The sequence below is a fragment of the Hippocampus zosterae genome, chromosome 13 (genome assembly GCF_025434085.1).
Source record: "Hippocampus zosterae strain Florida chromosome 13, ASM2543408v3, whole genome shotgun sequence".
Taxonomy (NCBI): Eukaryota; Metazoa; Chordata; class Actinopteri; order Syngnathiformes; family Syngnathidae; genus Hippocampus; species Hippocampus zosterae.
The window spans coordinates 3,642,428-3,665,833 of NC_067463.1; the positions used below are offsets into that span (position 1 = coordinate 3,642,428).

Here is a 23,406-nt window from a genome sequence, read left to right on the forward strand (position 1 = left end):
AGCCTATTCTCAAAATGCAAATGATCTCTTAATTTTATTTTCAAAGAATAGTTTGTTTTGTTATTGTGTGGTTGGTGCGACATTGCGCAATTAATTGGACAGACTTGTTTAGTCAACAGTATTTATAGAGCACTTTCAAACAGCCATCACTGCATACAAAGTGCTGTACATGGAGCAATTTAACATGCACAATAATCAGTAAGACAAATCGGTAATAAAGGTGGTAGAAAGCACCAAACAGTAAAACCAAGAACAAATCTTAAGTCATGCTGAGTCGAATGCCAAAGAATACAAGTGAGTTTTGAGGAGGGCTTTGAAGATTGGCAGCGAGGAGGCTTGCCGAATGTTCAGTGGGAGGTCATTCCAGAGAGAGGGACCAGTAACAGAAAAGGCTCGTTCCCCTCTGAGCCTCAGTTTAGTTCTTGGTACTTCTAATAATGTCTGGTCCACAGACCTGAGGCGCCGGGCAGGTGTGTAGGGTCGGATGAGCTCAGAGCGGTGGCGCGAGATTATTCAGAGATTTGAAAAAAAAGAGGAGGATCTTGAAAATAACTCTAAAATGAATGGTGAACCAATGAAGGGATGCCAGAGTAGGTGTTATGTGCTCCCTCTTACGAGTACCAGTCAAGAGGCTGTGTGTTTATGATCACACGGCATAATTTGGGTGGCATTTTATTTAGTATTTTGAATCCTCTTTATTTTTGACTATCTGTAAATTTAGTTTCCTGCGCTTAATTGTGAATGCATATTTGATGGTTGTAAAAAGCTCCTGAAATTAAGTGCTACCTGATGAGCCTATATTGTGTTAATGTATGTGATGTCACTGAAGGCCTACGGTTGAGATGCGCGGCCCGCCACTGAATTTCAGGCATGGGTCTGTGAGACTTTTTTATGCATCCTGTTTTGACAGATATGTTCACCTAATTTGGGGTCACTTGGTTTTTTTTTGACTGGTGTCTGGGGCTATTTTTCTAACCTGCCAGGGCTGCTACAGAGAGCATAGTGGCTGCTTGAATTAAAATGGATGACTTCCTGTTCAATTTGTGGGGCTTTGAGACGTTTTAATGCATCCGTTTGTGATGTACGAGTTTGTGTCATTTGGTTTGACAAATATCGGGGGCTAATTTATCTAACTTTGCAAGCCCCTTCTCCATAGTTAGGATGGAAGTCAGACAATCTGGCTTGAAGCAGCCATTTTTAGCCAATACCAAGACAAGTGATTACTTTTTTTTTTTAAATGAAAAAGTCGACTGGAAAATTTGAAGGGGAAAAAATAGCTACCATCACCAGTTTAACCAATCAGCATAAAATCTGATGGACATGTCCATCAAAACAGGACGCATGGAAAAGTCTCAAGGACACATGCCCGAAATTGAGCAGGAAGTCGTTGATTTGGCAAGGAAGCAGCCATTTTGGGCACATTCCTCAAAGGCTATTAAATGTGTTTGCCAACCTATGGCCTCCTTGAAAGCTCCACAAGATGTCCCATCCTCAGCGTTGTCGTCAGGGGAAGGGTACTCTGGAGTGCAGAGGAAGGCATCGTCGATGCAGGCAAAAGTGTCGGTGATATTTTCTCCTCACATTGAAGAAATCTGCAACAGAAAGCGGTTGATTTTGTCATTCTAAATGCTCTCTTCAGTATAGTCATTTACTGCATAGTTATCGGTATGATGATACATTTCACGACGTTTATTGGGGAAGATGGAATCACCATGAGCCGTTCCAAAAATCACCTCATTGTGTGCTTCGATTCGTATTACTGTAGGTCTCTACCTCGCGCTCTAACTCCTTCCCTAATAAAGTGGAACATAGCCACAAAACACACGACAATTTCCAAACGTCCCTAATAAATACATTCTGCTCCCAACGTTCACAGGCTGCCGGCCAAGCCCAGGAAGAGCATAAAAAGTGTCAGAAGATGACTTTATGACCCCCCCCCCCCCCCCACCCTTCCAGAGCGAGAACACCAACCCTGGAGGCATACGTGTCTTTAGATACTCCTCCCGTGTCATTTTGTTTAATAAAAGCTCGGGAGTGTATTTGCATGGCATCTTAACGCCAGGATTAACAAAAGCACCTGACAATGGAGACCCGCCGGGTTGTGTGATCCCCGGCGGTGGTACTCATCCGATGAGGATCCTCAAGCCCCCAAGCTCTCATTTTATACATCGCACCTGTTACGGTACAGTTAAGTGTGTAATCAAAGTCAATCGTAAAAAGGAATCCAATGTGCCCACGCATGCTGTTTTCAGCTCCTCGAGCCTGAAACGCTTCGATTTACGACGCTTTGTGGGGGAAGTACATTGACGGGTAAAACACAACGAAAATCGACACTTTCCTTATTTTTAATTCGTCGTAGTTATAGAACAAAACTGAAGGTTCATCTTAAATACTTTAGGTTCGTCGTCATTTTTAATTCATCATATCAATAAAAACAAACCCACTAATGGAATTTGTCCTGAACGCCGTCGGCGATACACTTTGAATGCACTAGACGTCTACTTTTTATGTTTTAATCACTAAACATTTAACATATACGTATTCTAATCAATTGTACTTTGTAAAGCTTGAACGCAACTGTCAAGAGCGATGATTGTTTACTTTCAACTCATATACACACTAAAGTAGTCGACAAAATACTGATTTTAACGTTAATATCGACCAATACGGATATTTGGAACTGATAAAGTGATATATTTATCTTCCATCATTGGCGTCATTTCAAGGGGTTTTGTCATTTACGACGTTGGCGGTAAAACATCAACGCATCAACCAGTCGCGGTGATTGGCTGTGGTGATTTCGAAGCGATATACTTTTAACCATCGTACAAATATCGATTCAAACATACCAGTAATAGCAAATTTAGTTGTTTTAGATCAATTTCATTAACGATGCCACGCGTTTACGCCCCCCCCCCTCTTTCAGTCCATTGCATTATTTCCGACGTTAGTAGCATTCGAACGCATCAAACATTTAGAAGGATCCTGCCGTGTTCCTGGTGGTTAAATGACGTATTCTTAATTCTTAACTTTATTGTGTTGACACGTAATTTTCCAAACGAGACAACTATATTTCAAGAATTAACGTTTTAGCTCGTTACCGATTGTATTATTACTTCTTCACTTTTTTTAAAAATCGTTAATTTAACCGTCAAAAAGTACATTGGGTTTAACGCTAGACATTTCTAGTTCAATCAGGTTTCACTTTCAGGAAGTTGTGTGGCTTCTTCATCTTCTTACTTGGCCTGACGATGGAGGCTGGTTCTACCACCACCACAACGGCGGCAAACAGCATCAGCAGCAACGTGAGCAGGTAGAGCAGGTTGAAGATCCTCATCTTGGCTCTCAGGAGTCCTGGTTCTTATGCGTCCTTGTGGTTCTTCCAGTCCAGAAAGAGAAGACACTGTCAGGAGAGACAATCCTGGAGAAGCCACGAAAACGGACAATGTCCCTGGAGAGTGTCAACAGTCTTTGCCAGAGACTTGAGAGCTAAGTGACAAAGGTGCTTCTCCCCCCACCTCCTTTATACTGACTTTCCAGCATCCCCCCAACCCACTCCCAAGACCACCCCTCAGCCTCCACTTCAACTCCTCACACACGCACACACAAACATGGCACATATTGACCCCACATGTAGAGGGTAATTCAAATGACAGGAAGACCCCCACCCCGACCCTGCAACTGCCCCCTTGAACACACACACACATTCACACAGCCGCGCGCACACTGCACATGTGATTGGTATACAGTAACAATGAACTACTGAATTTTTTCAACAATATTGCCATTGCGATTTAATATGCAACTATTTTATTTTCAAGGCCCTCTTCCAATTTGTTCAGATATATTGTTTCATGAAACAGTGGTATGTCAACATGTAGACTGCAGACAAATTATCCATCTGAGTACAAATATGTACATTTGAGTAGTCGCTGACTCCACACACAGTGGTAGTAGCAGCAGCCTTGAAATACACGCTTAATTTGTTCCATGACTGCACTCATATAAGTAAATTATAATACATAGTTTGTAATAAATAAAAATGTCTAGAGGAATCTACAGTAATCTAAAATTTAGGGTAAAATTAAATAAGGATAAATTAAAAATCTATTACAATGTTCTTCATATCGTCAATACAAAATCTAGAATCAAACTCATGAAAGTATTTAGAACATTTTTGGCAAAAACAAAGAAAAAAAAGTGTAAAATGTTGCTTGTCTTGTATACCGCCACCTCATTAGCGCGTCTGCCGCCGTCTCCTCCGCGCCGATAGCGACTCCTCCATTGAGTGTGCCGCTAATCAATTAGCACATTAAGATGAAATGTCGCCCATTACATGTGAATGAGGATTAAGGCAAGCAGCAGGACGTTAATGGAGCGCAAGGCCTGAAAAACGCTCCCCGAGACTTTGAACAAGCATCTCGCTTGAAAAACCCACAAAAGACAACACAACCCTGCGTGCCTGCGTCCGTGTTCGTGTGTGTGTGCTTTTATGACTTTACGGTACTGTAGTTGCAAAATATACCTGAGTGGACGTGGCCGAGATTCGTGACGGATTTTGCGAACGCTTTCAGCGACCGGGTTTGTTTCTTGGGTTGTGCTTTGCATATCAGCGGCCATTGTCTTTTAAAGAAGTTTTATTTTGAGCTATTTGAATATGCTAATGCATCTCCAATTGTCATTCACAGCCACGTGGTAACCAACTTGCTGTGTGTTGTGTTGTATACATGTGTGTGTTTGTGTGTCTGTATATGCCCCCACCCCGACACCTCCCCCAAAAAGTCGGCCCGCCAGGCTTTTTGGTGTTGTAATATTTGCTCTTACTGGCGGATTAAAAGCCTTGACGGGGGATTTCCCAGCCTGCTCAAACACACACACACACACACACACACACACACACACACACACACACACACACACACACACACACACACACACACACACACACACACACACACACACACACACAAACACACACACACACCACTAAGTGACTCACACAGAGGAATTCAATCTGTGTGACCGAGATGTTGCACTTGTCAAGTTATTATTTTCATAATGAACCAAATGGAAAAAGCCCAGCTAATCACATTGGAAACGGTAGAGGCCCTTTCGTCACAGTCTAAAGAGCCAAATGCCTTTACAAGGCACACCTACTGGCATCTGTCAGGTGCCTTCGATACGACCTGCTGTGCGTATAATAAGTCTACACACCCCTATTCAAAATTCTCGACAATAATATGTTCTATTTGACCCCGCTAGTCTAAACACGGCCTCGTGATTAATATGTGCTCTGCGGAATATAAATTAAGTAGCAAAATCTACCGGTTCTTATTCATTACCGGGGGCGGCCATTTTGCCACTTGCTGTCGATTGAAAATGACATCACAGGGCTCAGGTAATGACCAATTAGGGCACAGTTGGTGAATGTCACATGATCAAATGAGATTTTGCTGCTTGTGTCAATTTATAGATCACAAATGTAATATTAATCAGAATGCCGAGTTTAGAATACTTTTGGTTTGACTTCCCCTTTAATGTGGCCTCTAATCTGTCTAATTTAGTTGAAAAAAAAAAGAAAATGGTATCGGACTTGGAATCTGCCACGTGCGCCCAAAAAGTGTGATTGGGGCATCCATTGTGTTGCTAAAAGCTCAAAAGATTTTTTTTTGTATGTGTGATTGGTTCATTGTGAGAGCCATACCCCAGTTAAAAGAGGGTGTGTAAACTTATGCAATGAAATTAATTTCCTTTAAAAAAGCTTTCAAATGATTTATATTGGTTCCGTGTTGTTGTTTTTGTTTTTTTTTAATGACAAAAACCTGGCATTTTAATTTGGAGCATTGAGACCTTTTAGCCACACTGTACAGCATAATAGTGTACAGAAAAAGTCTACACACCCCTGGACATACAGTCTGCACGGGACATAAGGTCACGTCACGATATTTTTACGGTGCACAATTTGGAGTCTAGCCGAAGCATAAAGAGGAAAACTAAAATATAAGCACAGAACCACCAACATGAAAAGATTAATTGTGACATTTGAAGGTCAAAATGTCACTTGCGTTTTTGGATGGCGACGTTTTTTTGTTGTGATGGCAAAGAGGAAAAAAAGTGATTTCTGGTGTTCTCTGCTGTGATCATGATAACCTCTTGGCAGCTCGCATCTTCTCAATCTTCTTCCTCCTCGTCCTCATCTCTCGAGGACCTGCAGATAAGAAACTTCCTCTCTGATAAAACCGAGGAGGAAGAGTGAGTCATAAAAGTTTTTCCTTTTGTGGCCAAGCCTCCGCTTATTATACATACAATCAGTTTAGGAACGACAGACAAATACTGTTCGAAGTTCACGCTGTTTCAATTCTTTTTGTTTTGTTTTAGTGCAGACGATTGCGCCACTTTTGTGGCTGCTCTGCCACTGCGCCATCTCGTTTCCTCACACTTTTTTGTCGTTGCCGGTCGTCTTTCAACGGCGACGTCTTCAGCTTTGCTCGTTACAATCGCTCAAATTGGAACGAACGCTCCCAATTTCCTCGTCATCAAAATCAATGCGCCTGGCAAACCGTACAAGTGCAGAGGAGACGCGTGTCTGACGCGCGGTGTGCGTCCGCCATTGGTCGTCAGCTGATTGTGATCTTCTGCGCGCCGAAGATTGCTCCTGGCGTCGTTGTCATGCGGTCATCCGTGCTAATGAGGCCCACGGATGGCCGCTGCTTAATGACTCTCAAGACCCCCTTATCTCCGATGGGACCCTCTGAAAAACCTGACGTATGCATATGCACGTGAACAACTGTGCTTGTGCAATTCACACACACACACACAAGGGTTCCCACACCACAGATTCACCACAAAGTATAAAGACGGTCCACTCTCGTGCCACGAGCAAGCTGGTCATCTTTATTGCAGCGAGACGGCTGAGTGACGGAGGGCTCAGGGGGTCAAGGGGCAAACTCAACAGGGAGCCCACCCGGCAGTCCCTGCCGTGCCACCCCAGTCAAGATGTCACCTCGCCGGGGCTACAGAGGCCAAAAGTCAGCCGGTTTGTGAAAGCCCAAGTCAGACACGGCGGCCACTGCGTCACCACACGTTCTTGAAGAAATAATCATGTGTGTCACGTGGCTTTCCCGAAATACAAGTACTTAGTCACTACTCACAATACTTTAAAGAGGGCCGAGGCGGCTCATTTAATTTTTTTTTTTTTTTTAAAGAAAGAAAAAAGGATTGCCGGTACTTTTGTAATAATAAACATGTCAGATTCTCAATGTGCAAAGATGTTTCAACAGCACTTTTGATCCCATTTTTAATCCATAGTTAAATGTCATTAAAAAAAATGCTGCAAGTCTGGAGCGTACGTTGTTACCTTGCTTTAATTGCCAGCGTTCATGCTTCCTTTAGCGTGTCTGCGGTTTGTCCTGCCTGCTGATCACTTTCTGCTTCCCTCTTGCAGCCTCGCGGATGTCTTCATCTGACGAGCGCACCTGACATGTCTTGACTTCCGCCTCTCCGTGTTCCCCAAACGTGCGCGTCGCCCTTTTCCCTCGTCTGGCCGGATGCAGACGGAAGCGATGCTGAATAGCGAGAAGACGACGAAAGCGACCACGATGAAGGCCAGCTCAAAGCCAGAGAAAGTCACTTCTATGCGCTCGCGGCTGTGACGTAACCCCAACATACACAACGTAACATTGCAAAGTTTGACAGAAGCGTCGATGGAAAATTTTCAGAATGGAACCTGGATTCGACGGATACAAAATCGCGTCCGATAGACACAAAATGCCTCTTTGTACCATCGCTGTCAATGTCTGTTTAGCTAACAGACAATTTCAGATCCATTCCAAATCGTGCATCTAGGTTCAAGTCATTTTAAAGGGGCTGTGTGCGTAAAATCAATACTCTGCTTGCACACTCGATCAGAAAATGACCCGTTTAGCGTCCTAACCAGAAATGTGACCAGAGGAAGTTTGAGATTTTGAAAAAAAAAAGACTCACCATAAAAATATATATATCAGATGCAATGTGTACAAATCACAAATCCATGAGCAGAAAGCAAGCTTTAATCTCCATGATATGTTCCAACACACAGGTAGAGTCCAGCGTGAGTCCCGGAAGCAAATATGAGCACATCCTAGCGCAAGGTACACAACTGCTTCACACTCGCACACTCACACACACTTGGAGAGGGAACCACTCATGTGGACTTTGCCATGAAATGAAACACACTCAACAACCGCCCACATGGCTTTGATGTCATCTCGGCAGGCTCGCAAGAGGAGGACGAAGCTCAATTTGGAGCGTCTTACCGTCCTGGTCTTCAGACAATCGACTCTTTGTTGCACAGGGAAATTCACCTCCCTTCATTAAAATAACCAAATATATTCACTGCTTCACTTTTGACACATTGTTACAGCCTTATTCCCCCCCAAAAAGGTTAAACCCCTGTAATGATTTACACATTTTATTTGGAGTGTAATTGCACTCTTGGCCACTAGATGGTGAGACCTTTATGTTTAAAAATCACATCTGCCTCAGGATTCACAGCCTAAATCGTACCTGTAGGACGCCCGCGTTCCTCATGGATTATTCCAGCCGTGGTGAAGAGGCTGAAAACCAAGAGGGAGAAGACGACGGTCAGCTCCTCAAGCGCACCCAATAAGAACGCCATCGTCGTCCAACACTGGTAACTTGCTCTTACAAACACTCACACGCTTATAGAGCAATGAAGTGCACGCTTACGCTTTTCAAATTCAAGTCAGATCAAGTTAACGGAAATTATTTATGAATGGCCTTTGTGACTCTGTGTGTGCGTGTTTTAACACTTGAAGCGTGTCTACCCGTTGGGCTGCGCTGTTTGCAAATCGCTGGCGTCAGGTGGCGTAATGGTCTCACTTTTCAGGAGACCCCTTTAACGACATGCCCAAAAGACTGACCAAGAATATAAATGTGTGTGTTTTTTTTTTTTAAACCAAATTATGACATCTGAAACTTCGTCCCAACAGTGGGGAAATGTAATGGAACTGAAGAATGCACCTGGCTAGCTTAATGCTAATATAACATGGAGAACACCATTGGCAGGCTAACACTGAACATGATTAGTCACGGTGTTGGAAGCAAACAAAGAAGGGTGAGCATCCCGTCTAGTCAATATCACAATACTCAAAGTAGCAGTTGGGCCGAAACCTTTTACCCCCAAAATAGTCACTTTTCAGGAGACCCCCCCCCCCAAAAACGGCATGTTTCTTCAATCATTAACATCAGATTCTCAAAGGTTTTCAACACTTTGATTGGTAGAAAATTTGTAAAAATAACATCCACAGGTGTGGACTGACTAATAGTATAGATTTGGGGTGGAGGGGGGGGAAATTGATCAAATTATACATAGGACATTTCGGTTCGATGTCAGCGATACCTTGTTTATCTTCTGCAAAAAAAATAATGATGCCGCTTAGATCCGCAGCATTCATCATCTCTTTTACGACAGCTTTTGAAATTTCAGAAAAGTTGAGACGTGTTTTTTTTTTAATATATGTATATCGAGAAGCTCACAACTTGCTGACAGTTTCATTTGTCTGTATTACACTGCCCCCCGATGGCTAATGCAGGCACATCAGAAGGAGCAGCACAATGAAATAAATTGCATTATATCATGATACACAATTTTAATTCTTCACATCCCATTTCAAATAAAATATTAGAGTTCTATTTTTTTGAATTAAAAACAACTCATTATAATCGATATTTTCGTTTGGGGGGGGTGGCTGGAACAGATTCTTTTTAAAGCACCACTGGACTGGGGTTAAGAAGTTGGAGAACCACTGGTATTGGTTCAATTGAGGTCTCTCTCTTTCTTTCCCACGCACACACACACACACACACACACACACACACACACACACACACACATGCGCGCAGTCTTGAAGTATTTTTAAGGCAGGTAAGTATCTATCTTGATGAAATAACATGTCCGTTTCATTTGTTGTATGTGTGTTTGTAGCATCCACGCACACGTCGTGTAATCCCATTAGTTCGGAGAAGAGGGTGGGGGGGGGGGTTGGATTGAGATTAGTTTTAGCCTTAATCCCCTCGCGGAGCGTATGCTTATTATTACCCGGCATGCACAACAAAATCCAGCACGCCAACACACACCTCCTGTTTGTTTACTGCCTCTCTCGCTCTCTCTCTCTCGGTCTGTCAGCAGGCCCGACCACGAGAAGGAAGGCCGGCTGGACGAACGGAGGGAAGCAAGGCGGGATGGAGGGAGCGGAGTAGTTTCCCAGTCGCCATGACAACCTCACCCCCAGCCATCTCCACCGCCGTCTTCTTGATCTAATTCCACCATCCGGATCAGGAAGCGCAAGGTGTCGCGGGACTTGCCTTGTCTCCTTCGACGGGATGGCCGCCCATCGAAGGACGGCAAGGCGCGGGGATGCCATGGGACTAACGCCAACGTCTGTGTGTGCTTGAGTGTGTGTGTGTGTGTGTGTGTGTTGCCCGGAAACCGCCAGCATGCCCGTACACCAGATCACGGTGGTCCCAGCCAGGGAGAACGGCAAGAGCGGCCCTCGGCCCAAAGACAGGAACGAGGTAAGTTCCTGAGCCACTTCTTCGGAATATGGATCAGCGTCATACCATATGAACAATTCATGCCAAATTTAATGCAGACGACTATCCCAAGTCAAGCAATTTGGACTTCAACTAATGCTCTGAGGGAAATTACTTGGAGTTCAATCTTAAGCATCATGTTAGCAAATCCGGTGAGAGATCAGCATCAAGCATTTATATTATATTCTTGACTCCCCTCTAATATTCTTCTCGTGCATTAAATAACTTTTTACCTCATAAATCCAGTTCATGAAAACATTTTCATTGATTCTTTTTCTTTTTTCTTATTTCTATTAAATCACCCAGGTCAGCAGAAAATTTTAATCAGAGGTCGCATTTTGAATCCCTAAATGTGTTTTTGATGCTGATTTGGAAAAAAAGACAGACTTCACTTTTTTCGGGCACATTCGGTTTTTGAAACATTTTCATTTTTTGTTTTGACCAATAAAACCTTGCACAGTGCAGATGTTACCATGCATTATAATAGAGAGCTACGAAGCTTCAGAATAAATTCCACCTCTTGCTGGACCTAAACCGCAATCAATGAATATCACAAGAAATATATGACTATATTGCATATTACATTATAGTGCTACTCACCTTGGCCACATGGGGGCAGTATAACAGACAGAATGATATTTTGTAAATTATGCCTGGATGATTTGGCCAAAATCTTTGGTTACTTTTTAACATATGGATTGTTTGTTGAGCACTAGGTAAAAAAAATAGTAATGGCGTAAACTACAATCCTCAAACAACAGGTTGACCTTCCTTCTACTGTCTGGACATACAACGATCAATACAGTATCGGCGAGCACTCAAACACACATTTCTCTCACTCGGCCTTTAAACAAAATGGTTTTGGCGAATCCCTAAGGGTGTATATCTAAACCGCACTGAACATACAGTGCTCACACCACACCACACCACCTAATCCCTCCACCACTCCCTTCCACAAGTAGCAGGCACATGTTCCATCAGCTGTCTTCAACCTGCATCACATCCAAGAGGGATTCGCCACAGGGGCAGGTAGGCCAGAGCCGCATCGCTCGTCACTCAAACATCATTGCGATGCGTTTGGGATAGCCTGAATACCTTGTTGTGGATTATGTCGCTGGAGCGCTTCACTAAACTCGTCGGGTTAATCGTAGCATAGAATCCGCTGCAAGGGGGCACAAGCTCGGTGAACAGCTGCTTTAAAAGTCACCGCACAGAGCTTAGTTCGACCTTACTTCGAACTGTGGGTATTTAATACTCGAGTATGAAATGCGTTTTAAAAAAAATCTGATTAACATGCACTATATTTGAAATTACTGTGACAGAGTGACTTTTTTTTTGGTAACATTTGAATTTGTTTTTGTTAATCACGAGTATAGTGCCAAGTGTGGAGACATTTTAAAGGATTTTTTTAAACATTAGCCAACTCATATAAAAAGTCTGCACACCCCATTCAAACGCAAGGTTTGTAGTAAATTCACCCCCCCCCCCCCCCCCCCGGCCCCACACACACACTATTAGTGTAACCTCAAATAGTGTGGTACGCGAATGTGTACCACACTATTAGAAATGAAACAAAAAGCCTACTAGAAAAGCTGAGTTTTATCCTGGGGTAATCGGTGGCAATTTATATGGATGCAGATGTCTGCTAATTTTGAATGTGACTTGTTCTTTCATAGCCACACCCAAAGTGATAAGAGGGTGGGCATACTTGTGCAAACACGTTTCGTCTGTTTATTGGCACTGCCCTCTCGAAAATATTTATTTATTTTTTTGGGGGGGGTGGGGCAAGGAGGGCGTTGAACAAGGGTGTGTCGACTTTCTATCGCCACTGTATTTCTTTTTGTGTTCTGAAAATCAAATATTCTCTCTCACTCTCTCTCCCTCTCTCTCTCTTTAGAAAAAAACATTTTATACATATATAAAATATTTTGCCAATGAAAGGCAAACGACGTACGTTTTCCTCCCCCTCCCTCGAGCCAATGGTTGATTTAGTTGACATTTCAAAACAGTGGTTGACCATAAACCACTGAACCATAAATTGAACAACAATGAGTGCCCTTTTCATAACATTTCCAGACTCCTGATGATGATGATGATGATGATGATCACACGTGCGCAGTCCCATTTGCGCGCACACACGCAAGCTCAGAGCCGCTAATAGCAAATCAGGCTAGCAGCAAATCCCTTGATCAGCTTAGATGAGGCACTCTTGTCTGTACGCGTGGCTGTCCTTTTTTTTTCCCAGTTCCACTGTACTCACAATTTTGTGTGGGTGTGTGTGGGCCGGTGTGTGTTTCACTGAATTAGCTTGCAGCATTAAATGATGATGCCCAAACCGCTACTTTTATTTCATGAGGTTCTTGGATTTTTAGTTTTCTGTACGACTTTAGTTTGCTTCGCTTTTAAATATCAGAGCTGCATTTCGCACCGATGCTACTCAGACTGATTGCTTTGCGGGACTGTTTGAGGCGTCGTCCTGGTTGGAACGTTGGTAGTCGCGCGGGTTGACCACGTGCCATTTTCATAAAGAGCATCATTCCGCCGTACTGATTTCCTGTCTTCTCCTCTTTACGCTTCAGGGCCCTCAGGCCAAGACCTCTGGTCGCTCAGGGAGTCGATCCAGCAACATCTCCAAGGTAACCTCACGCATGGGCTTTTGACATCCCGACGTAACAACCACACACAAACACACATTTGAGACATTTGCACCACAGGGAATCAAGTACCTTGAAAAGTGACCGCATTGTTTCACATGATCACTTCCAGGCAAGCAAATCTACAGCAGGACAAACCAACATCTCCAAGACGTCCATCACCCCATCTACTCAGGATGTTTGCAGGTAGAGCATTTTTTATCGTCTCTAAGATTAGCCCAACCGATGGTACCAACCCCTGCTGGAAATAAATGGCACTGAAGAATTACTCCGCCAGACGGGCTCAGCTGCGTGGCTATGAAAATGTGTTTTGTGTGTGTGTGTGTGTGTGTGTGTGTGTGTCTTTGTGTCGATGAGGGGCCGCAAAAGTCATTCAGCTTTACTTATTACACAAACACGAGTTACGTTCTTCTCCGCTTAGCTTCATGCTAACAAACAATACAAAGCGCCATTGACATGCTAGCAGCTAGCATGGAGTTTGACAAGGCCCAAAGATGTAACCCTGAATTTATATCCCAGACGGCCTCTCATAGTGTACGTCTTGCCCCATTGTGCTCATGTCATCACCATCATCTTCCCATTTCTCAAATATTGTGTTGGAGCCGATCAATAAATTGCGAGATAACAGCGTCTAAACGTGTCTAATATTGTCTAGTCGTGTTAAATTTAAACTGCCGCCAGTATCAGATTCAGATTAAAACACCTTCAAAATACAAAGTACACATTGTAAAATGCATCATCTAACTTTGAAATGATTTGGAAACAAATTGCAGAATTACATAACTTCAACCATATTTGAATTGACCAACTCCATGAAGGAGAATTTATCACATGATCAGATTCATTTCCTTATTGAGCAATGAGAAAAATCATATTGCTCAACACACTCAATCTCAATCTAATCAAATGTGATCGATAAAATGAGTATAATTATTGTCAAAATGTTTTCTGCATCATGTAAAAGTCGGGTGGATTTTCTTTTCCTTTTTTTAACATCAAATTTTGCATTTTAAATATGTCACCTCATTCATCACATTGTCATCTCATCTCAGCAACCATCTGTTTGTGTGCGTGCGTGTGGCTGTCTGCTCACGTGTGTTCAGTGTTGTCCAGCTGACCCACGTTGAAGAGGATGTGTTCGAATTGCCCACTGCCGGCGACAACAAGATCCCGCGCCCTGCTCCCATGACGATCCCCAGCGCCGCTCTCGGGCCCTCGGCCCCGCCCCCCAAGAAGCAGGTGAAGCGCCGCCACCGCCGCAAGAGGACCAGCTTCGGCCCATTGGACTGCATGGAGGCCAAAGACCCGCAACGCAGCGAGACGCGGTCGGAGCGCCCCTCGCGCGACCCCCCGGCGCGCTTCCGCTGCCCGGACTCCACCTCGGAGGACGAGAAGCCGGCGAACCGCAGTTGGGCTCAGGAGAAGTCCAAGCGGGCTCGCCACCGCAGCCGGAGCAAAAGCGGCGAGGATGTGACCGAGGTGATGGAGTTGCAATCGGTGAGCTCCAACGAGTGCAAGGTGGACCGCCCCCTAGTGGTGGACCACGGCGTGAAAAATCGACGCGGCAAAAGTAGCAGCGGTGGCAGCGGGCACAGCTCGCTGCGGGAAAGCTTGCCCAGTATGGACAAGGAGCCCAGTCCGCCTGACAGCTCGTCGGAGGACGGCGAGGAGGAGATGATTACGAAAAAGTATCAGGAGAAGGGGGCAGGGCACGGGGACATGGCGGTGCCCGCGCTTCAAAAGAGCTGCGGCGCCGACGGCGCGCCGCCTCGCGCCTGCTCCGATGACTCCGAGTTGGAGGTGTGCAGGTCAGTCGGGGCCGTGCGGCAACACGCTGCCCCTAGGACATGTCAAATGGACTCCGCTTCCAAATCTACACGAGCACCTTTCACACCAGCAAATCGCCGCATCCGTAACGGTCGACCGCTATGTCAGCCGTTCGTTCAACGGTCAAAGACGCAAAAACAAAATGACAAACGCTCAAACTCAAATCCAGACACATGCAGACGAAATGACAGTTGCCACACCCCTTATAGGCAGACCTACAACACTACGTTCATGCTATTTCAATTTGTTTTAATGAGGCTTAAAATGCTTTTTATGTCTTTACAGGTGCTTTGTTTTTGTTTTTTTCCTTCACTACACTGCGGGCTCCAGTTTTATTTCGGAACCGCTTGCAGCACTGCTGCGCCCTTTGTTGTCGTGGTGACCAAAGCCAGGCGGCGGGATAAAATTAAAAAGCCAAGATCATTCAATCAGTCAACTTACAGGATAAGAAAAATATGGACAAGATTTTAAGACAAGCCAAATTACTAAATGAAAAAGAACATGATTTAAAAAAAATATTAATTACAAAAAAAATTACATTTAATCTTTAAAATGACAAGAAAAAAATAATATATCATCACTGTGCAGGGGTAAAACGTTGTTTGAATATTTTCTCATTGTAAAAGAGTTGACATTAGAAATGAGATCAGCTCTTGTGAAATGAAATCAAAATTAATCGCGTCCAGGGGCGGTCTGATTTAGTTTCTCATGAGAAAAGAGTCGATGAGAAAAATTGTCAAGGTAACAAATCCCTGCGGAAGCGCTCCTTGGCACCACTTTTTCCTCCAGCTCGAACATAAGAACCGTTGCAACTTTTTTCTTCGCTACCGGCTTGGTGCCAATAATAGATGTGCGCGCCAGGGCTTTTTGTCAACGTGTGTGCGATTTCAATTTTTTTTTTCTGTGCAGGATCTGCCACTGCGAGGGCGACGAGGGGTGTCCGCTCATCATGCCGTGCCACTGCACGGGTAGCCTGAGCTTCGTGCACCAAGCGTGTCTCTACCAGTGGATCAAGTCCTCAGACACGCGCTGCTGTGAGCTCTGCAAGTTCGATTTCATCATGGAGACCAAACTAAAACCTCTGCGCAAGGTATACACACACAATTTTAATAGAATTTCAGTACTAAATCATGACACACTCACCATTGAATTTTTTATTTAAAAAAAAACACGTCACTGGCGCGAATACGCAATCACGAGATGAAATGTTTTGTCATATTTTCTGGCCAGTGGGAGAAGTTGCACATGTCCAAAAGCGAGAGAAGGAAGATCTACTGCTCGGTGTTGTTTCACCTCATTGCCATCGTGTGCATGCTGTGGTCCGTCTACATCCTGGTCAAGAGAACCACCGAGGAGATCAAACTGGGCAAGAACGGTCAGTATACCCGTGCTGTGTCCTCATTATGTCATCCATACTTCCGTAAAGGATCAAGTACCGGTACTCCCTTGAAAATGCAGTTTGGGGCGGGGGGGGGGGGGGGGGGACTAATTAGTTTTGTTTTGGGTGACAGATGGTGGTATTTGCTTCTGAGTCGAGGTGTGCAGCACGTGTCATAGTGTCGTACAAATGTCAATGTCCTCCCATAGAAATGAATTCAGATGGAAACGTTCTAGCAAAAGTAGCAACAAGTGATGTGTTTTGGTCCTTGGCCACTTTTGTGTGATTGTCACGTTTTTCGACCGCACAATATGTATCAAGGCCACTTGCCAGCTCAATGCTAAACTCTTTGTCAAGTTACGGTACAAGCTAAAACGGCTTTGGGCTGGCCAACAAGTTCCTCCCCTCACTTCAACATAGTACCTTGTAACCAATGTGCCCCAAGACGGAACCAAAGCGCAACCTTTTATATTATGGCCTGAGCACAACAACAGTAATTTTTTCTGCAAATAACAGAGCCTAGCAATAAGAAAATAAAAAGGGATGTCATATATACGCAGGGGCACACCGAGTTACTATTATAATTAGAAATCTTTCTTTTCACTCTTCCAGCTTTATTTTTGTGTCTTTATGATGCTATTTAGTGCATTTTATGATAGCACATGAGAGTTTGGATTTCATTGTAAATGTATTATTCCTGAACGTCTGTACAGAAGAGGATGGTCAAACACTTGAGAATTGTACTTTACGTAATTACACACTACGTGGTGACCTTTTGCCCCCGCATCTTGCACCCGACAAATACTTCATAAAAAAATAAAAAACTCAAACTAATATTAAAACTAAGAAACATAGCATTTTTGAAAGAATAAAAAAAAAATAAAAATACAAAAAATATTTCTGGAAAAACTAAAACTAACTGAGTTTATTAAAAAAAAAAACTAATGAAAAATCAAACTCTGATAACTCTGTACAGTACATGAAATAATCTGCCCAAATCCAGTTCTGTTGTATTTAACTTCTTATTTAACTTCTATTTAACTTCACTAAGAAGTGTTTGATTTGAAACATTTCTTGAGGCACTGCTATTTCGTCCTTGAATTAAGCACAGTGTTCATGTTCAACGGCATCATGTGACAGCGGATTTCTAGTAGGCGTGGCCATGATACATGCTCATGAAAGTCGCCGTCACTCAGTAGAAGTTATTGGTGATAAACGAAAAAAACCCAGAGAAAAATTAACACTGTTGATTGCAGAGGAATTATGGCGGCTTTCGCTCCTGAAGTACTATACCCCTCAGGGTAAGCACGGCACCCCTTCACGACTTACTCCTGTGAGTGATGGTGGCGCCCCCCGCAGGGGGAATAACTCTGCTACGCCGTGTCCCTCACCTCCAGGCGTCTTGGAGTGGCCCTTCTGGACCAAACTGATCGTGGTGGCCATCGGCTTCACGGGGGGCCTCATCTTCATGTATATCCAGTGCAAGGTGTACCTGCAGCTGTGGCGCCGCCTCAAGGCCTTCAACCGCATCATCACCGTGCAGAACTGCCCCGACAAGAGCCGGCTCGCCAACGGCAAGCGCCAGGCGCCCGCGGAGGGGCCCGCACCCTCAGACGCGTCCTCGGAGGCGGCGGTGGCGGCCAGGCACAATCCGGTTTGAAGGCGGCAACATTTTGCATCGAGATGGATCGGACTTCAAGCATGTAAGAAGGTTCATATTGGCTTTGTAGCAGTAAGTCTTTGTATATGTAAGAGTACCTCGCTAAAGTGAGTAAAACACCCTCCATTGTGGGTTCTGGGTTTGTGATCCCGCTGTCACAATTTTTATTTCTTGTCGTTTTTTTGTACAGCTAATGGCTGTACTTTGGTCTCGTGAATCTATTTGGGTGTAATTACACTGTTGACCACTAGATGGTGACACACCAACTTGAGACGTTAAATTTGAAAGAATGAAACGGGAAGTTTTTCAGCACGGCCTAGTTCTTTTTGAAAATTGGCCATTCACTGTAGTCCTGCATTTTACGCCTACAGAAAGCGATGTCTGTTTTTTTTTTTAGCATATTTGTGATGGCAAGTTGCGACCTTTGAGAGGACAAGTGGATTAGAAAATGGATGGATAAGTTAGTGAGTTTGAAAACTAAAACTAACCTAAACTGAAAAAAAAAGAAAACGTTTTTTAAAAAATTATACAAACCTAATGAAAACCTACTGAATTTGAAAATCATGAGTCAAAACTAAAATGTTAAAACGAACTACAATTTTTTTTAAAAATCCAAAACTACAGCATAATAACCCTGGTATTCACTTTGGTGAGATACGATAAAATGGTTTTCATTTTCCTGACACGTTTCAGCAAATGACTGCTGCCTTAATGATGACTTCTGTTTGTTGTTGCTGTCAACCTTGAATAATTCACTTCGCGGGTGTTTTTGTCTCTCAAGGTGAACATGAGCAGGCCGGCAGGCAAGCGGCGATTCACCCCGATGACCACCAAGAGCGAGGATGAGGTCTCGGCCCCGGAAAGATTTGTTCATGCTGAGTAATGATTCCATCATGCCATACTTTTGGGACACCTCCATTCCCTTCATGCACTTTGTCAAACCGCACGAAAATCCCCTGGGTAGGCAAAGTACAGCCCGCGGGCGAGCTGAAGCCCAGAAATTTAAAAGAAGTGAATTACTATGACGAAATACAGGTGCATGTCAATAAATGAGAATATGGGGAAAATGTCCATCGTGAAGTACTCTAGGGCGGCGACTAATGATCGTTTTCAGAATCTTGAAATTTGTCGATTATTTTGTCGATTGAATCTATAAATCAAGACCAAAAGTTTGAATTTGAAACCCTACGTTGAAAAAAAATTTGACAGTGTGGAAAATGCACAAACAAAAGAAGAGAAATCGGGATAATATTTACTTTTGAGAAGCCAAAACAATTTTTTGGGACAATTTTAAATTCGAATAGCCATTTGAATGATTCATCACTCAAAAATAATGAGCGATTTGTTTCGTAATCGATTAGTCAGGGATTAACCGTTGCACCTCTAAATGACCATATTTGGTCATTTTGCTGATTTTATTCCAGGTAACAATCATCCAAACTCCACTATCTCGAAAAGTTAAAAGAGAAACTATTTTATCTCAAATAGAAAATGGAATTGGCCTCACGTTGTCCTGTGTATCATAATTCCTTCGGTATGAGTTTCACTTTTGGAATTGAACCGAGAAAAATAATTTTCTCCAATATTCTAATTTATCGACATCGTCCTGTAATTCATGTATTTCAACAACATACAGTACAGTATTTCATTTGGTTTGGAGAGTTTATTTCCGGACAGCGTTTCGCACATGGACAGTCAGCTCCCCCCTAGTAAGCATGATCATTTGTAGCTTCAAGACATCATTTGGGGGGTGGGGGTTTCAAAGGTCAGATTGCAGTCTTTCACCTTGGCGATACGTCGAGAAACAATGTCGTAGTGACTTTGTTCATTTTTCTACCAGAGTCGACACAAAAAGTTGGCAAAACCAGAACGATGCCATTTTTTCCCCTCTTTTTGATTGGATAAAAACACATTCTGACTCTTAGCCTGTGCAATAAACAAAACTGTAGAAAGTTGTTTGTGGTTAAAAAGGCTCATGAAAGGAAACCGAAATGTCTTAGCTGGAGTCTGACATCAGAGCGCTTTTGTCCAACTCGTCATCATTAAGTTGTTTGTGGTTAAAAAGGCTCATGAAAGGAAACCGAAATGTCTTAGCTGGAGTCTGACATCAGAGCGCTTTTGTCCAACTCGTCATCGTTGTCATCACTTTCATTATCATCCAATTCTTCTTCTACTTCTTCTTCTTCGTCTTGGTTGTGCGTCTGCTCTTTTTTGTCCTTGACTTCCAAGGCTGTGTGGGAAACCTTCCTGAGTTGAATGTTCGGAAGTTTCTTCAGATCTCCCGTCCATTCCCTGCAGGAGCAAAACATCACTGTACTTAGTCCGCGTCTTGACACAAGCCAATTTGAATGCATTTATGAGAGAGCGAAGGGTCTTTCACATATTGGTGGCCACGAGACCAGGGGTTCCCAAACCACTGGGCCACGGCCTTAATCCGAGAAGTTCTCACTGTCTGCGAGGCCGTGAAGTATGTCTAAATGTCTTTAGATGCGCAAGGTTATTGATCGACCACTGCTGGTGCTCGTTTTATCGTCTGAGAGGACCGTATAAGATTTTATCGACTCATATTGACAGAAGAATTTAAAAAGGAGCTTTATAAAGTTACTAAAGAAGTATACTTGTTGAATTAATTGAATAAAAAATGCATTAGCATCAACTTATGGCACCCGTTACTGATGCTTTGCTAAATGTAGAGAGAGAGAAAAACACTTAATGACGCTTTCAAGTGAACCAAATTTGACTTTCTCTACACCTTGGAATGCATATGTTCAGCGGTTTAATGTTTCAATGCTTTCTAAACAACTGTCTTATGCTCCGCTCACCTGAATGTTTTCAGATGTTTGGTGTTGATAAAGTCTGGAATCTCTTTGGAAAGAAAGCACATTGAATCAATAATGATTATTACGAACATGTACCAGTCTGGATAAAATGGACATTTACAAGCACGGACCGAAGCCGGCGCCGTGGTACAGCGCCCGCTCGCGCTCAACGGTCTGCTTGATGAAGTCCTCCCTGGCGCCGTGAATGCGCCCCTGACGCCCCTTGATGCCGTTCACCAGCTCGATCTGCTCCAGTTCGCCATCGAACCGCTGCAGGTACCTACAACATACACACGCGCACAGTAACTCACAACATTTTCGGGATGTCGGCTTTCACTTGATCGATTAAAAAAATATAGTAATACAGTGCACTCCGCTTAATAGAACACCATTGGGCCGAAGCGCTTCTGTTCTACTAAGCGGGGTTTCTATTAACCGGAGACACTTTATTAGGTACACCTTCAGACACGTCGACGACCAAGTTATGCACGCAGAAAAACCCCTGCTGACGAGTTAGAAGAGATATTTCGACTGTGGACGTCCATATCTTTAATCAAACAACAAAACAACAACTTTAATCAACTTCAGTCAAACATCTCAAATCACGAGAAAAATTTCGTTACTTTTGTCTGGAAACAGGAGTCCGTAATTTTGCGGTTGACTTCCCTCTCAATGCGCTGGATAAGAGGGAAGTCCTGGAAACCGCGGGCGTACCTTCTGAGAATCCGGCAATGCATCGTATCGTCTGAGTATGTCCTTCTTATCCGCAGGTGATAGCCCTCGTCTCTTGAATGAAGTTGAAGCCATTGTGACGTGCGTGTGTCTATGTGTGGAGTGACGCGTGCTACCTGTTACTGTATACGGCTAGAACTACCGCGTTTTCTCGCGATAGTGGTACAGTATCGCGATAGCTACACTTCGTCTCTCTCTCGTCTCTTGAATGAAGTTGAAGCCATTGTGACGTGCGTGTGTCTATGTGTGGAGTGACGCGTGCTACCTGTTACTGTATACGGCTAGAACTACCTAGAACTAATCCTCAAATCCCATGACGCACAAACTATTAAACTCTTGTATAACACATATCAGATCATTTTAAGATGCTGCCCCACCTTTCGATGATGTCACAAGCATCCTTCATTGTAAACGTGGTCTTTTCTGGGTCCAACTGGCCCTGAAACCATAACAGCTTCTCACCTGTGTGTGGAAAACGTATCCCAAATAAAAAAAAAAAATCAAAAACACCGATTAAAATTAATCATAATTAACTTACCAATATTGTTCAGACGTGCAGCTTTTTCAACTTTTTGTCTGCGGAAACAAAACGGTACAATAAGGCGACGAACCAATACAGAAGAAGGAACCTGGTGGAGTTTTATTACTACCGTCGCTATTGGAACAGAAATGCAGGAAATATTTGTATGAGAAATCAATGGAAAACATTCCAATGCAAATTCGGAAACTGACCGTTCTTTCTTTTTGAGTCGTATTTCCTCGCGGGCCATGTAGGCTGCTTTCCGACTGTACGGATGCACGACCTTCTCCGGGACTTTCCCTTTTTTCTGTGTCTTTGGCTGAAGAAAAAAAATACAATCATATGAATGACAGTCACCTGTGAAATATGTATTTTGGCATCGAAATTGTGATCGATTTGTTTCGCTGTTAAAAGAAAGAGACGCTCGGCCTCACCATTATAGAAACAGAGATGTATTAGCTCCGCCGTGAAAACTCGTGGTTGGTTTGTTGACAGCTGGGCCGGAAGCGGAAACAGTCAATTTCACTCCAGAAAAAAAAGTTCTGGTGAAAGAAAAGTAGGAGTCATTGGTTCCTGTGCTTGAATGCGAGTTTCGTCTTGTACGTAAAGAAATAAAAGTAACATAAACAACAACAAAATTCATTGATTAAATGTGAAATGTAGTGAATTGTAAATGTAATTTTAAGGGAAAAGATCATACATAAGGGGACAAGAAAAACATTTACATACAGTACATATATACATACATTTCCAAATTTTATCAAATTAATTACAGGCAACATGTAATAATGTCATTGTTAAAGAATTAGTATCGTATAATGTCTGGAAGTTATTCTAAATTGTATATGTAAAATAATGGCCAAAATAATTATACATACACAATGTCTGGCAAATATCAGACTAGTTAATTTCACCAATTTTAAATTATTTAAATGTAAATACTGTAGCTTCATAATGTATTTTTATAGCTACAGTTTTTTAAACGATTGATTCGGACTACATTATTTATTGCTTCTTCATCTTTTTTTTCATAAGGAATCTGCGTCCATATTGCTAAATTGTACTGGTAGTCATACGTTTTCTGAGAATTATGAATCATTTTTTTCACGAAATGCTTAACTCAGTCACAATTGTCACACAGCTAGTTGAAACAGATGTGACATTAAAACAGATTTTATTCAAGTTTACTTGTTTTACACTCCAAATAGGAAAAAGGCTTTTCT

The 23,406-nt window shown here is 43.1% G+C and overlaps 2 protein-coding genes and 2 long non-coding RNA genes across 12 annotated transcripts; 2 read left to right on the plus strand and 2 right to left on the minus strand.

Moving 5' to 3' along the window:
• The first annotated feature begins 1,717 nt into the window (after positions 1 to 1,717).
• LOC127613648 (uncharacterized) lies at positions 1,718 to 7,533 on the plus strand. Of its 3 annotated transcripts, none has more exons than XR_007966266.1 (4): positions 1,718 to 2,182; positions 3,212 to 3,313; positions 3,387 to 3,502; positions 7,445 to 7,533. It is a non-coding gene; the product is annotated as an uncharacterized LOC127613648 (long non-coding RNA). The 3 variants fall into 3 exon arrangements; XR_007966265.1 differs by lacking the exon at positions 1,718 to 2,182 and adding an exon at positions 2,908 to 3,106; XR_007966267.1 differs by lacking the exon at positions 1,718 to 2,182 and having other exon boundaries at positions 3,174 to 3,313.
• On the minus strand, positions 7,420 to 14,490 carry LOC127613647 (uncharacterized). The gene is made up of 3 exons (XR_007966264.1): positions 14,341 to 14,490; positions 8,545 to 8,594; positions 7,420 to 7,565 (listed from the first exon to the last, which is right to left on the minus strand). It is a non-coding gene; the product is annotated as an uncharacterized LOC127613647 (long non-coding RNA).
• Positions 7,815 to 20,279, plus strand: marchf1 (membrane-associated ring finger (C3HC4) 1). 5 transcript variants are annotated; one of them, XR_007966261.1, is made up of 12 exons: positions 7,815 to 8,129; positions 8,254 to 8,671; positions 10,187 to 10,575; positions 13,173 to 13,229; positions 13,360 to 13,433; positions 14,351 to 15,055; positions 15,984 to 16,164; positions 16,305 to 16,449; positions 17,709 to 17,753; positions 17,850 to 18,163; positions 18,894 to 20,064; positions 20,160 to 20,279. XR_007966261.1 is itself a non-coding variant. In XM_052084752.1 (11 exons), the coding sequence occupies exons 3-10, from the start codon at positions 10,498 to 10,500 to the stop codon at positions 18,110 to 18,112; spliced, it is 1,548 nt and encodes a 515-aa protein (XP_051940712.1). In that variant the 5' UTR covers positions 7,817 to 8,129; positions 8,254 to 8,671; positions 10,187 to 10,497; the 3' UTR covers positions 18,113 to 18,155; positions 18,894 to 20,067. The 5 variants fall into 5 exon arrangements, 1 of the variants encoding a protein (XP_051940712.1); XR_007966258.1 differs by having other exon boundaries at positions 7,817 to 8,129; positions 17,850 to 18,155; XR_007966259.1 differs by having other exon boundaries at positions 7,817 to 8,129; positions 10,190 to 10,575; positions 17,850 to 18,155.
• On the minus strand, positions 19,855 to 22,755 carry tma16 (translation machinery associated 16 homolog). Of its 3 annotated transcripts, none has more exons than XM_052084759.1 (8): positions 22,618 to 22,755; positions 22,396 to 22,502; positions 22,202 to 22,239; positions 22,041 to 22,125; positions 21,063 to 21,211; positions 20,935 to 20,977; positions 20,178 to 20,404; positions 19,855 to 20,083 (listed from the first exon to the last, which is right to left on the minus strand). In XM_052084759.1, the coding sequence occupies exons 1-7, from the start codon at positions 22,618 to 22,620 to the stop codon at positions 20,203 to 20,205; spliced, it is 627 nt and encodes a 208-aa protein (XP_051940719.1). In that variant the 5' UTR covers positions 22,621 to 22,755; the 3' UTR covers positions 19,855 to 20,083; positions 20,178 to 20,202. The 3 variants fall into 3 exon arrangements, with proteins under 3 accessions (XP_051940719.1, XP_051940718.1, XP_051940717.1); XM_052084758.1 differs by having other exon boundaries at positions 19,855 to 20,064; positions 20,160 to 20,404; XM_052084757.1 differs by having other exon boundaries at positions 19,855 to 20,404.
• Between the last annotated feature and the right edge of the window lie 651 nt (positions 22,756 to 23,406).